Here is a 16,120-nt window from a genome sequence, read left to right on the forward strand (position 1 = left end):
CACTCGAGGTGCGGCCTCACCAGAGCGGAGTACAAGGGGATGATCACCTCCCTGGTCCTGCTGGCTGCACTATTCCTGATACAAGCCAGGATGCCGTTGGCCTTCCTGGCCACTTGGGCACGCTGCTGGCTCGTGTTCAGGGGAGCATCAATCAGCACCCCCAGATCCTTTTCCTCTGCACAGCTTTCAAGCCACTCTGCCCCAAGCCTGTAGTGTTACATGGGGTTATGGTTGCCAAAGCGCAGGACTCGGCACTTAGCCATGTCGACTCATCTCATTGGCCTCTGCCCATCCTGTTCAGAGCCCTCTGCAGGGCCTTCCTACCCTCCACCAGATCATCACTTCCCCCAATTTGGTGTCATCTGCAAACTTCCTGAGGGTATACTCAATTCCCTCATCCAAATCATCAGTAAAGATATTAAAAAGGATGGGTCACAACACCAACCCCTGGGGAACACCCCTGGTGACCAGTCGCCATCTGAATTTCACTCCGTTCACCACTACTCTCTGGGCCCAGCTGTCCAGCCAGTTTTTAATCCAGCAAAGAAAGAATGTACCTGTCCAAACCACGGGCTGCCAGTTTCTCCAGGAGAATACTATGGGAGACGGTGTCAAAGGCCTTGCTGAAGTCTAGGTAGACTACGTCAACAGCATTTCCCTCATCCACCAGGTGGGTCACCCAGTCATAGGAGATGAAACTGGTCAGGCAGGACTTGCCTATCATGAACCCATGCTGACTAGGCCTGATCCCCGAGTTGTCCCGCATATGCTGTGTGATTGCATCCAAGTTATTCCATCTAAGATGTTCCATCAAAGGTTCCATCATCTTTCCTGGCACCAAGGTCAGGATGACAGGCCTGTAGAGATCCTTCCCGAGATCCTCCTTACAACCCTTCTTATGGATGGGTGTCACATTAGCAAGTCTCCAGTCATCTGGGACCTCTCTTGATGACCATGATCACTGATAGATGATGGAAAGTGGCCCAGGAATCACATCTGCCAACCCCCTCAGCACCCTTGGGTGGATCCCATCTGGCCCCATGGACTTGTAACAGTTCAGGTGGAGTAGCAGGTCTCTAATTGTCTCCACTTGAACTGTGGGGGGGTTATTCTGCTCCTTGTCCCAGACTTCCAGGTCAGGAGGCTGAGTACTCCAAGGATAAGTGGTCTGTCTAGTAAAGACAGACGTAAAGAAGGCATTAAGAACCTCAGCCTTATCCTTATCCTCTGTAGTCATGTTCCCCCTGTCCCTGTCAGCTCCCAGGCTAGAGTCCACTTCCCCCTTTGAGACAGGTGGGACCCATTGGCAGCCATCAGGCCAAGTGCCAAGTAAACCTCCCCGTGATCAAAAAAAAAAAATAATAAATTCCTGTGATGGCACCAGCCATATATTAATCAGCTGGGCCTTCCAGGTCCTCTAAGAATCCCTCCCCACCACTGAAGGGATAGAGGAAAACACTACCTGTGCACCCACTCCATCCAGTAACCGCCCCAATCCCCTGAAGTCCCTTTTGATAGCCTTCAGGCTTCTCAGCAATTTCACCGCTGCCAGCCTGAATTATCAATAAGGGGAAAGAACTGGAGGGGCGAACAAGGTCAGGAAGTTTCCTGGTAATGTCCCTGACCCAGGCCTCAGGGAGGCAGCAGACTTCCCTATGGGTAGGATCAGGCTGACATATAGGGCCCTCTGTTCCCCTCAGAATGGAGCCGCCTACAACAATCACCCTTATTTCCTTCTTGTTGGAGGAAGTCTTGAGTCATGGAGTCAACTTTCTTGCCCTAGACAACCTCCTGTGTAGACTTTGCCCCACATTTTCACCACCCTGTCCCTCAAGCTCCAGGGCCTCAAACCTAGTGTGTAAGGGCATCTGGGGAGGCATGGTGGGTAGGGAGGGGGCTCACCTGTGACACTGAGCAGGGACCTGTTTCCATTCCTCTCCATTTCTCAGGTCCCCTCCCTCTGCCTGAAAGTGACAGGGCTGGGGGTCCATCACTATTTGGGGTGTATCGCCCTGGTGCCTTTCTTGCAGGCATGGCAGGGAGTGACTCCACCCATCTCCTGCTCACACTCCCTGATAGTCCTTAATCTCTCAACCTCCTCCTTGAGCTCTGCCACCAGGCTGATCAGATCCTCCACCTGCTTGCACTTCACGCAGGCAGTATCTCTGTCACCCACCATTGGCAGCATCACACTCAGGCACTCCCTGCAGCCAGAGGCCTGAACTGACGTATCTTTGGGCACTTGCTCTGGGTTACCACAGCCTTTTTGGTGAGCGCTTTGGCGAGTGCTTTCCGCCTGGTGGAGGCCATGCCTGGGTTTGCTGTCTGGGAGGCAACCAGAAGGAAAGCTGGTCTGAGTAGGGAGGCATATTCCTCCCTCCCTGCTCAAACTGCTACACAAACTGCCGTGCCATGCCATGACTGAAGTGCCAAGCCCTGTTTGCCCACACCGATCACTGTGCTCCTGGTTGCTCACGCTCCCGAGGAAGCCTTTGTACCACCAGGGAGGGGGCACTGCTGGCTCCACCCAAGCCCTGTCAGCCACCCTTGCGAGGGCTGCCAGGCCCTGACTGCTCCCTCAGCTACCTTGAGTGGCAGCGATTCAGGAAACCACCTGTCCACCATGATCCAACACTCCACTGCAGAATGTGACTGCCTCTCAGTTTTACTTCTACTGACATCCATAAAATACAATACATACTTCATGTGCCATTTCTCTAAATTTCTCATTCACTGAGGTCATGACTAGAACACCCAGCAGAACAAGAATTAGGGAAACCCAGGAACTAATCTTGCAACTCAGATCTGTTTGCTGGCATCCTTCTCCCCCAAGCTGACTACACAAAGAAGTTAAGAACTCCATCTTCCATTTCTTCACAAACTACACAACTTCTTAGATAACAGGAGATTGTTACATGCCCCAAAACCAGAAACATGGGAGAAAAACATTATTCCCTGTTCTCCCAGGAAAAAAGCCAGAAGTGGAGGTATGGACTTAAAGCCACTTCACCATTAGGTTCATCAGAATTAGAAGGAGTACATGTGAAGATGCACAAAGCCATCATCACATGCTAAACTTGTGAAGACCTTGAGGCAAGTGATGCTAGAATAGAAGGGCTTCTTGTTAGTTTTAGATGCACTACTACCAGATATACAGTGATGGGCACTAGGTTTTCTTGACACCTGTTTAAAGATGGAGCAGCATACTCATCATGTTTTAGTATTTGGCAAATGATTTTCAAGAATGCTGAGCTACCAGTTTCTGCAGAGTTCAAAAGCAATTGCAGGTATCAAAATCACATCACCTATTTTTGGTAGTGTGCTAAAGAAAACAAAACCTGCTTCTTTCTCCTTTTTTTTTTTTTTTGGCAATTACTGCCAACTGCATCCAAAATCTGTCATAAGAGTACTTTTACTAGTAGCTTCAGCTTTATATAATTAGTAGGTGAAGCATAAATACAATAAACAACCCTAGAAAGACACAAGTCAAGGCAAAAAGACTTTTATCTTCCTTTTTTTTTTTAACTTTTTTTTTTTTAACGTTCATCTTTTAAAAGTATTTTATACAATACAATACCTAATAGCCAGGGAGATGCTTGCAAGAAAGACCAAAGAAGCAGTATGCTCGAAACCTCCCACCTCAAAGCTCACACAAAAAGGAAGGTAGGAAACGATTTTAATCAACTTAGTAACTGCTTTGCTCCTCAACCAAGTTACCAGTCTTGCTGTGAAATACCCAGAGCCCCCTGAGATAAGCAGACAATAGCTCACAGTTATGTTCTCCCACACTGACAGGCTCTGCCCTCCATGCACCTCTCATGCCATATTCATGACCATTTCTTGCTGCTATTCCTCCTGCAGCACAGTCTTGAAGCTAATATTTCCACCCAATATAGATCTCCAAAAATGTTAATATTCTCTTTTCTCACACAAACGAAACCAAAGCTTTATTCCCTCATGTCAGTTTCAGTAGTTTTTTATGGTACTTAAGTGAATTACACATTCCAAGTTATAAACCAGCTGCACACTGTAGTATTTTAAGGCATTAGAAATGATGCCACAGTTGCTAAAAATGATTTTCCATGAGTTAATAAACAAGAATATCTCAAGGAATTGCTGAAACGCCTCACTCTCAACTAAAGAAGCCATTAATTATGTATGTATTGCTACATATCTCATGAATGCTGACTTTATTTTAAAGAGACACATTGTAAAGCATGCATGATATCCTTGATTTATAAAAAACCAGTGTCCCTAAATATGCCTGTATTCACTAGTTTTCCTTAGACATAGCTAAGTGTGCCATATTTGCTGTTTCCCAGTGACTATGAGGCACAGCAGAACAGAGATTTCTGTAAGAATACATGCTACTTTGTTTTGCTTACTGACAAGATCGTCCAGATTTCCTTACAGATTGGGACACATTGCCGTTTCTTAACTTTGTTGAGAAGAAAAAGTCACAGTCAGGATCAAATAGGACATCAGTGAACAAGCATAAATACAAATTCAAGGGAAACTGAAAAGAAAGAAGGTCTTTGTTACACAGCAGGGAATCTTCAGACAGTGTTGTTGCACCTGTAAGAAGCTGTCACACTAGTATCAGAAATACTTTTCTTAGATTTGCATTTGATTTCCAATTTGAAAGTGATTATTTCAGTTCTAAAACTTCTGAATATAAACAAATCAGTGTGCAAAAGATTATTGCAAATCAATTATTATAGTTCATTTGTAACTTATTTCAAACCAGCTTTATATTCTACATTTACATGTGGGTACTTTTTAAAAAAGGAAATTATATTTTAAACTATATGTTATATGTTATTATATTATAAACTATATGTTGCTGAGATTTACTGCAAAATTAAAAATAATTAAAATTCACACATCATACAAAAATGTATGAGGCAACTCCTTTTTTTAATCATTAAAAATATTTTCATATGAACTGCTTGGCTATAAGCTGGGCTACTTGAGTGGAAAATGAAAGCTTGCTACTAAATGAATAGCAAAACAGCATTCAAAGCTTTTTCCATTTTTCTTGTCAACAAATGATATTCTAAGTTGCTTGCTTCATTCTGCAAGTTCATTCATTCTCTGTGATCTCTTTATTTTCCCTGTAATTTTCCCAGACTCTACTTACATTGTAACTGAAAACAACATATTTATAGCTTACTTCCATTGATTAAGGATTTTTTCTGATGTAAATCCCTTTTTGCCTCTTTGATAGGTCAGAGTACAGAATGGGTGAGCACAGAGGAAAGCATTGCAAAGAAATTCCAAATTATACTACTATATCAATGAAGTTACTAGCAGAAGGTATAGTACACTAGGCCAAATAAATTATTTCAGAATAAAGCTTTATTTATTCAACTGTGGATGAGTGTAAGAGAGGTATTTCTGCACCGATCCAAGAATTGCATAAGTTGGAAATGTGTGTATCAGAAAGCAATGTGATATTTTAAACCATATGTGGACAGAAAAATAAACTTGACTAATCTCTGAATTTAGACCTATTTAAATTAAGACTCTTAATTTAGCTTATCAGTTGAAATTACAGTGTCAGACTGTATTAGAAAACATACTTATTGACACAGCAGAGTCCTAGATTGCCAAGGGCTTATCTCAGCCTGAAGTCATCATACCAATGAAAAGATGTAACTTCTCTCCTATATCAATGCATGGCCTTCTCTGAAGTCAACGACACGTCATAAAGGCAGATGAGAACTGTCCAATCTAACTGTCAGACCTTCCTGCAGAAGAGTGCTGAGATCACCTCTTGGAATCTGGTTTTGAAACACTGCTGAATCTGACTGCACTGCAGGCATCTGTATTAATTTACAACTGAATTTCACAATGCTTACATCTAACATAGTATCCAAAGATGCTGAAGCTACGTAGTACAGTTGTGTGAGAATATACAGGTATTACACTTAGAAATTTAATTCCTCTTGTTGAGTCACTGTACTAACTAAACTATAAACATTTACATGTAACACAAACTCAGAGTGCACCCATATGTGACCCCTGAAATTAAAGGCAATGTAAGTTACTTACTGATCTGAAAGTATTTTTACTTCCTTTGCAAATACTAACAAAATAAAAAATTATTGTACAATTAAAAAATTGCATCCCACATAAATGGTATATATTTTCCTATATAAATTTATGACTTTGTCTTAAACACAGGTGTTGCATTCATGAAATCATAAAACTGATAATAACATAAGCTGTGATCTCCTTGCATATTAGACACCCTACTTAAATTTAAGAGTTTCTTTTTAAAATAAGTAGCGATGGATAGTGTCATTTTTTTCTAACCAGACAACTTTCTAAAGCAGAATAACTTATTTTTAAAGGTTATATTTAGGAGAAAAACAAAAATAATTTAGCTGTGCATGTATGTGAACACACAAACCATACATATGAGTCCCTTGCTACCTCCATTGTCCTTTAAGTCAGCTTAGTGGCTGGCAGTATAGATCCAAAAGTTAGTTAAAGAAAACTGGAACAAAAAATCAGAATATTGTCACTTCATGTTCTTCAAGATTGCATCAAATATTCTTTTTAAATTAAAGCTTATATAAGGCTTAGGAAATGTAGGGCTGCTCTCATCTGCAAGCTCAGAGCAGGAATCAGCTTTGGGTCCTAGACAACAGAGCCTATAATTTAAAGTTGGTAAACAGCTAAAGCCTTGAAAGCACAAAGGAAAATCAGAAAATAGGGTCTGTTCTTGTATTGTGCAATATATGTAAGTATGTTTATTTCCTATGTGCAGTACCAATTTCATAGCTGAGACATCCAGATATGAAATTGGTCCTATAGGAAATTGGTCCTACCTGGACTACCTCTAACGAAGATAGTCTAGGCAACAGTAAGATGCTTTGATGGGATACCAACCTTGTCCAAAGGTAATTCAAGCAATCTTTTTCGAAAATCATGGTGTCTTCATTAAGTAATAGTTAGCTTAAAATTAGCTTATTAAACTACACAAAGCACTTAAAGGAAAAAAATATACACTTCACTTTAACAAAATAAACCTGATTTTGCCATTATTTTAATTTTAATTTTCCACACAGCTTATTTCTCTGAAGGGATACTGCCCAATGTGAAGGAACGGTCAAAGTGCATGTCTCAAATATCCCTGAAAATTTAGCTCTGTGGCTGACTGGTTCTTTTTGCAAATCCCTCCAGGAAAAAAAAAAAAAAAAAGACATGCCTTTTGGCTTAATCAAATAAACGCTTCATAAGAAACTGCTTCCAACCAGACAGGTATAGTCAGCTTACTTGCAGAAGGCTGGTAGTGGTAGGGGATATGAACAAACTAATGAACAAACTAATGCAGATGGAAACACACTGGTTCTCCCTTAATATTGCAATATTAAACAATATCAATATTACCAGGTTCCAATACTATGACAGTGTCACAATATAAATCTTATGCCTCATTCTGTATTGCTTTGTATTACTTGGTCCATTTCTTTCTGCAATTCCAGACCTTATGTCTTAGCCAACACATTTCAGATCCCTCCCTGAACTGGAGTATTGTGAGCCCCGGAATTATTGCATTCTGACAATATGGAAAGGATCAAGTCAAAATTAGCCTCTGATACCTTCACCTAGCCTGTCTCACCAGAGTGCCAGGGAAGTCTGGGGTGGGAAACTACTGAAGGGCACCTGTCTTCTACTGTAATGAAATAGGAGGATAGGGTCTCAGCACATCTTATGCAGCAAGCTTCCTTACAGGGGGATATCCAAAGTGACAGCAGATGAGCTGCGGAACAGCATCGTAGTGAGGAAAGAGAGAGGTCACCTTCACTCCATGACTTATTATTTAAACAAACATGTACTGGAAAGCACATGGCCTTGAGAGAAGCAGCCCAGTTTTCAAACTTTGTAAAAATATCAGCTTGAAAAACTAAACTCAGAAACAAAAACAAAAAACCAAACTCTAAGCCTTTAGGTCCAGAGACAACTTTCAGTGGATGATTTGAATGAAAAGAAGTTACTTTATCCAACCTCCTTAATAACCAGATGTTTGCAATCACCAAAAATACATCTTTAGCTGAAACAATTTCCCTGTTCCAAAGCATTTAGTCTCTAAGAGCATTTACATAACAGTATGTGACACCTCAAATGCTTAAGGCCACCAACCATGGCAGTACAAATTACAGTCATTTTTCAATACACTGTGCAAGGTGCACCACTTCCAGTACTTGGATTCGTTGCATGCTGTGTTGGTTTCTGCAGTGAGACACGATCAGCATGCACCACAGCTACACAGTTTGCAGCCTTCGGAGATTCATGGTAACAGGTAAAAGAGGCTGATCTCCTTACCCGCCGTAGGCTGGAATTGGAGGAGGGGGTGCTGCTGCACGGAACGTGTTGTACACTGTGCGACCTCGGCCTCTTAGATGTGCACCTCTGTAAGCAGCAGCTGCCGTTGCAGCCGGGTAGGGAAATCCTGGCACTGTGAAGAGAAGGAGAGGAAAATAAAATATTCAGATTAATCCGGTGTTTGAAAACTAGGCAAAATACTGGTAATGTAGCAGCATAGTTGTGCTTATATTAAAGCATGGCCCATAACTAGTTGAGGGCATTGTCGGATAACTAAATTATTAGTCTTTTAACAAGAGGCCTCATCTTCTAACATAAAATCTTTTTATGCAACTAGGAGATGGCAAACAGGGAATTTATATAGCAGTATCACAGGTAGCACAAAAAGACACTCATTATTAAAAACAATGCTGCCTGTTGTAGCTGATGCTGCTAAAAGGAGACTTTTGAGGCCAAAATCACCCAGCTCAGGCTCAAATTTATAGTACCAGAGAATTCTCCATCACATTATGGGATTTATCTTCAAAGTTTGCCATGCTTTGAGTGGGAGTGAGATGTTGGACCCGGCGACCTCCAAAAGCCCCTTTCAATCTAAATTGTTCAGTGATGAGCTTCATTTTTGTTCAGAAAGTTGATTATTATTAGGTTTGAATTTTGTTTCATTTTTTTCAACTGAAAAAAAAGGTAGAGCAAGAGCTTTCTCAGAATTTGGGGGTATATTCTGTTCATAATAGTACCTGTTATTTCTTCAAAGGCAAGAGTTACATAGTTTGGAAATACCTATACGAATTCAGATAATATTAAGAGCCAATAGAAACAATTTAGACATATAAAGAAGAAATAAACTCATATAGTTTTATATTGTCATTGCAAGTAAATGTAAACATTACCATTCCATGTGAAACAAAATATGTTCATCAGAAATTGAACAGTAATATAGTACTACGTAGATTTTTTTTAGTAAAATATTTGTAAAACTTTTCACATTTTAATTTAAAAAAAAAAAGAAAAAATGAAACTTTCTAATTTACTTTCTCTGCCAGTTTTTTAAGCAATGCTTCATTATTCATTTCTCTTTTGAACATATATTGTTGGCCAGTGTTAGAACAGGTATTTTTGGACCTAATTCATCAGTGAGATACAGAAAATTAAATCCTGCTCTGGTGACACTCAAGTTACTTTAGTTGTGCTTCATTGTATTGAATTATGTAAATTAAGCATATAAACAGATAAATAAAGATTGCTTAGAAATGCCCTGATAAAGGAAAACAAATGGAAGAAATTACGTATAAGCTTTTCAAGTCTGAAATTTGACTTCAATCCAAAGTTGTGTTTCATCTGTTTTAGAAGTAAATTTTAAAAGTAGCCTTAAATTTGAAATAAAATAAAAAATTATCAACTTATAGATACTGCTGGCTGAACACATGAAGGAAAATACTGTAATTATTTTGACTTCATCACAGCCTTACAGCATTATAGGCCCCTCTCACTGAAGAATCTGGCCAGGAAAACATATCTGAAATGGCCTGAAGGTTGGTATTCTGTAGCTAGATTTAATAAATGTAGTCTTAGGGACACTCCTGAACTACCAAGAATAAGAGAAATTTCTCTGACCTAAATGCCACTGACAAAAAAAATAATGAAGTCTACCAATCTTTGAGCAGTTTGGACAACTTCTTCACTTACATGTACATCTGTATTTTTCTACATACTGATAGAAAACAGTTTTCCAATAAAAACGGAAGCAGTAGTAAAGAATAACAAACCAACTCAAAAAAAGAAGTCTAAACTCAAGTTATCTAATGTATCTAACAACACTATGGGTTTCCAATCCATAATCTAGGAACCCCCATTCAAAGATCTGCTTCAGCAATTAATTATTAGTAGATACATCTATGTTTGGCAATATTTAAAGCAAGGAAGTAGTCAATACCCTTTCAGTGAAACACTCAGGGTCCTAGACAATCTTTCTTCTGTAAGATGTACTGTTTGAAATTAATTCACCAATTCCTTCATACAGCTCACACCCTAGACATGTGTATGAATAATGGAAGAAAGAAGTAACTGTAACTCTAAGAAAATTCCAACTGGAATTGTGCAGAAATTATATGGCAGACACTGACGATATGTCTGTATGAAAGCATGAACTCCTAGTGTGTTTTGTTTCGTTTTGTTTCCCTTTTAATTGTACCATTCAATATAACTTTCACACAGATGGTTTAAAGTATATATTTTGCAGTAACTGAACATTTATCCTAAATATTCTTTCTTCATCGTGGTAGCCATGCCTTGGAAGAAATTACAGATCTTTGGCAGTGAACAAAGAAATATCAGTGCAAAAGCAGAGCACTTCAATCAATGAATGAGTACAAATCAACAGAAAATATTTTTTAAAAAATACTATTATATTATTATTACATACGCATATATATATACATAAAATGAGAAATAAGTCTTTCTCTTTGCATGTGCTTTTTCTTATGAAAGAGGAGAAAAAGCTAGAAGAAATTCAGGAAGAGTCACTTAGCCCCCAAATGTTTATCAAATCCAGAACCTATAATGGAGGCCAAACCCAGCATTCATTGGAGATGGTAAGATAAGGCGGGGATCTGACATTTTTAAAGGATCTGTATATTTTCTGATGTGTTAGAATGCAAAGCCTGAAGTTATTTCATCGTTTTGCTCTGCTCACCTTGTGTTGCCTCCTTAAGAAAATCACGAAGCATAAAATATCTATAGTAAAGCAAAACCTAGAAAATCTTACAGAAGCATCTAGAAGTTAGGACAATGGTTTGGAGTTCTGTCAAGAAGATGATAAGACATAATGGAAGATAAGCCTGAGAAATATGGAACTAAGAATGGCACTGCACGGTCCTGTGAGAAAGTGAGCTCATATATGCACTAGAATTATATCCATTCTCCCAAAAAGTGTCTTGGGTCAGCCAGAAAAACAGAGTATGTGAAAACATGCCTTCTAATTGCAGGTAGTATTATTAAAGATTACAATTATTGCCAGAGGTATAATAATTGGCAAGATCATGTCACCCTACATTTGAGTTCAACAAAAAAATTATGCTACTCATCCCAACTGAGAAATCATGTGATTAGGAGTATGCAATAATCACAGAATTTATTTTGCTACCAACTTTTTAATATCCTTACCTCCAAAATAACCAGAAGTAATGCCACTAGAACACAATTGAATAATGGACTTAATAAAAACAATTTTATGAAAAGAGCTCTCCCATCAGGAAGCATTAAGTAATATCAACCAGCCCCAGAAGCAATGAATATACTAGCCAGGAAGGGTAAACATTTAATGACTCAAAGTTTGTAGGTCAACCTTCCATAGTGCCTCAGTGCCTAACTACTGAAACTAAGTCAGTGAAAATTCTATTATAATGACATTGAAAATGTGTTCAACTCTCAGCTGGGAAACATCCTACTCCACTTCTTAACAGAAGTACCTTAAATTTATCAATGTAATTTTATGACTAGAATTCTGACCTGTAATAGGGAAAAGGCAAATTTTGCCAACTACATATCATTGGTGATAATAATGAGGTTAAAAACAAAGACAGAAGTTTCTAAAGACTGTATGAGGGAAAGATCCCTTTCATCCCAATCATATTTGTGTTCACAGACGAAATTTAATTATATCTGAATTTCTCCCAACAGATATCATATATATAAGCATTGCTTTTATTCATTTTTTATTAAATGAACATGACAGGTAGTGGATTTTCTAGACACCACATCTCAATATATGCCTTGGAAAACAAAGACTGTCTGAACACTGACAAAGCTTGAGCTCCAAAAAGGGGGAACACATCCTGGTAAAAAAAACACTTAGGGGTTATACACTGTGTATTAAAGTTTTAAAGCTCTGAGATAAATGGAAGAGTAGCAGATGTAAAAAACAACAGGGGGCAGATTTTGTATCAAAGCCATAAAAATATACAGCCATTTTAATGGGCAATTATTCTTTGCATTTTTGCTGTGGTTTGAATTTGTATGAGTGTGCCATATGCCTCAAGAAAGGTGTGCCATCAAAATGGATGAATGAATCTACCTCTCATCACTCCTAATCTTTGTACAAACTATCAGGTCATCTGCTATCAAGAGTTTTCCAATGTTTAATCTTGAAGAATTTTAATGCTATACTGTGTTGAAATCAGTTTATAGCTAATTTACTGCAGAGTAGTTTAACTGTTAGAAATGCAGGAAGACACACACATATTACTCCCATAGTTTAGGAGGATCCCTGTTGAGGAAACATTTCAGAAGTGCTGGACAATAAATTAAGAACAAAGAGGTAAAATAGGTAACATGCTGAGGAAGGCTAAGCAGAATAATCTAAATCATATTATCTGATATTTCTGGAACAGAATCAGGAATTTATCCTGATGTATGCTCTGTAGTAAGTTTTCACTTTACCTTAATAGCAATAAGTAATATCACCTGTCATTGTTCAAAAGAGTTATAAAAACTGTGTTAAAGACAATGCATGTAGATCTTTACATTTAAATAAAAATTGCAGTGCAAGTAAAAGCTCCATTACTACAGCTTTTAAAATAAAAGGATTTTTAAAATGTATATATATCTTTAAAGCGTGAAAAGGTCTAGAAAGCTCTAGCAAACTAAAAAACAAACAAACAAAAAAAACAACAAACAATTTTTCACCTGTTCTTTTTTGTGAGATGATTATTCCTGGGATCCAATTGTGAATTAACTGAACTCAAAGGAAATTTGCCATGTATGTCAAATATAGGCACGACTGGTCCCTTCTATTTCTTTAATTCAAAATAGAAACAATATATTTATTTTTAAAACAAAAATAGTGGAACAATGATTTCCTTACCATTGTACAGAAATACATGTCAATATTAAACACTGTTGTTTATGAAAGAATAAATCTGGATTTTGGACAAACAATTTCTTATAGGATGTTCTCATTTGAAATGCATTGAAATGGAAAACAAAAATCTCTAATTAATGTACAAGTCTAATCACCATTCTCCACATGGAAGAGTAATTTTTCACTGTTCATTTGCTCAGTGTAATCTCAAAACTGACATAACAGAAAAGCAATGGCCTATAAATCTGCTCTCATTTGTTTCTTTAATATTCATATTCCATTGAACTACAGCTGCTTGTTGCTGCAGTCTATTACAACATGCAAAACTGTCGATAAAAATATTATGAAAGGCAAGATGCGTTTCTTCATGGCTCTGTGTGCCATTTATTTTGAAAAAAATAACAATAAATGACTCACGGATTGTCCCTTAGTTTGCTGCACGCTGGGCGATTAGTGATTAATTACCTTGCTGTAAATTGACATGGCACAAGGAAATTGACACAGCTCTGATTAATTAACTTTTTATGTGAGAAAGTTACTTACAAAACACTGCACACTGTAATTGAATCCCTTCACACAACACTACTGCATTAAGTTTCCAAACAAATCCAAATTAGTCCAAAATTTCACATAAATTTTGTGACTTTTTTTTTGTAGTTAAGTGTGCCCTGAAATATTATGCAAATATTTCTAGAGAGCAGGAATTGGCAGCTGGTTTAAGGCACTGTTTTCAGGTTTTCACCTATTGAATCCTCAGATATTTGAAAAACAAGATTTGTAATTTTCTTCCACACCACATCATCAACATAATCAAATTCACTCAAAAACTATGCATAGCATATTTTAGCAAAAAGCAAACACCTATTTAATGTGCTTATTCTTATGCTAAATTGTATAAGAATAGTTGGCTGTTCCAACAAAACTTGCTGTTTGATTATCTTTGCCACAAATTTGCTTCCAGATCCAATTGGTTTATTATACCAAAAATTACTTGCACAAACTAAACACACATCTAGATTTCTTTATAATTCTTTTAAGTATAAATGGCATTAAAATTTTCTTTTTTATTTTTTTTTCCATCTTCTCTAATGTACAAATAAACAAACTGCCATTGGATTCTACATATATTGACACCACTGTATGTCAGGAATTTATAACCCTTAGAAAAAAATCTTGATGCCAAAACCTGGACACTGTCTTATCTTTTTGTCTAAACATTTTTTATGGTGAGGATGACTGAGCACTGGAACTGGTTGCCCACAGAGGTTGTGGAATCTCAATCCTTGGAGATGTCCAAAAGCCACCTGGACATGGGCCTTGGCCCCCTGCTCTGGGTGGCCCTGTTGGAGCAGGGAGAGGAGCAGATAGACACAGAGGGGCCTCCATACTCAGCCATGCTGTGATTTGGTCATTCGGTAATTCTATGATTGTTAGAAACTCCTGCACATTTCATCCTTTTACTAACCTGCATGTTTGGCCACCTGAGTCCCCCAGACATCAATGGATTTCTCCTAACAAGCAGAAGAAAATGGGGGATATGGAGGAATAAAAAAATGAACAGATAATTGAGATTTTTTTTGTTAAGCTATGTAATTACACTGTTGGTCAAATATGACGTACTTAATAACTAAATAAGGGTATTGCATAGTTGATGTTACAAAGAATAGTTGACTTTTCACAAAAGAAACTGCTAACAAACAAGAAAATGCTCAGTAGGTAAAAACAAAAACAAAGCAACTAGACCACAAAGGAAAAGATACAGAAGCCTCATTTGATCCTAAATTAAAGAATAATCTTCAAGCGTAGATGTTCAAAGTGATCAATAATTTGTCTTGTGTTCTTGGTTACTGATATCTAGAAATTCCAAGCAAATGGAAAATTTCCCTATGTTTTCACAAACAGGATTTCTGAGACAAAGTAAAAAGGACATGATTATAGAAAACTAGATGAACAATAGCACTACTACAGAGATGAAAAAAAACAGTTGTTTGTTATGAAAGTAAATTACAGGGTGACAAGTTCTGTCTAGATGACACAAGGATTCTTTAATACTGGGGAGATTTGTAAAAGTTACAGAACTCCATTATTCCATTAGCATGTTAAAAAAGGGGGAAAAGGAAAATTTTAATATAGCCTGTGATGATTTTCAGAAGAACAAACTAAATTTAAAATATCATCCAATACAGTGACATTTTTGATGTTCTGTATGTCAAAACTCATATGAGTTTTTGACTGTCCTTTAAAGGCATGATTGCCTAGTGGCTTATATATCCAAGCCACTAAAGCTCAATAGAATTATTAAGCTATCACAAAGAACATTGTCAGAAAATTGCTGTGTTGGGAAAATTTTAAGCAGGAAGTGACAGAGGGAAAAACTAGTTGGCTAACCTAACCCAAGCCATAGTGGAGTAATTGTCAAAAAAAAGAATTGTACATGCAGAGAACCATATAGGCATTAAAAATATTAATACCTCATAAATAGTTATGTATGAAATTCAGGTTGAGGAAGAACTTGGAAGGTTGGAACTAGATGATCTTCAAGGTCCCTTCCGACCCTAGCCATTCTATGATTCTAAGAATTCTGTTATATACAACATGTTTTTAAGAGCCATGATTTAATAACAACTGTTATTAAACTGACAATATAAGAAAGGCTGACACTAAAGTAAGTCTTTTTTGGAACTAGATGTGACAGGGAAACTTGAAAACCATAAAATTAACAACTGTCCAAGTGACTGACAGAATGACTTGATATGCATGGTCAACTGTGTTTCCCTAGTTACTAAAAATGAGTAGTAGGGCATCTTTCTAGATCCTTTGTAGATGCAAAGTCAAGCAAACAAGAAATCTGCATATAGGACTCAACACAATGGATATTATGTACAATAACATCATAGATCATGTTCAAAAAAAGGAAAAAAAAGTAAT

General features: G+C 37.7%; 1 protein-coding gene across 25 annotated transcripts in view; it reads right to left on the reverse strand.

The window, feature by feature from the left end:
• The window catches only part of RBFOX1 (RNA binding fox-1 homolog 1), an 875,363-nt gene that overhangs the window by 46,631 nt on the left and 812,612 nt on the right, over positions 1-16,120 (reverse strand). For all 25 annotated transcript variants that reach the window (XM_083800073.1, XM_083800079.1, XM_083800059.1 and 22 more), the window contains one exon: positions 8,335-8,467. In XM_083800073.1, coding sequence (XP_083656199.1) covers positions 8,335-8,467 — 133 coding nt within the window. The remainder of the gene's footprint in view (positions 1-8,334; positions 8,468-16,120) is intronic.

This window comes from Anser anser (genome assembly GCF_964211835.1).
Source record: "Anser anser genome assembly, chromosome: 15".
NCBI lineage: Eukaryota > Metazoa > Chordata > Aves > Anseriformes > Anatidae > Anser > Anser anser.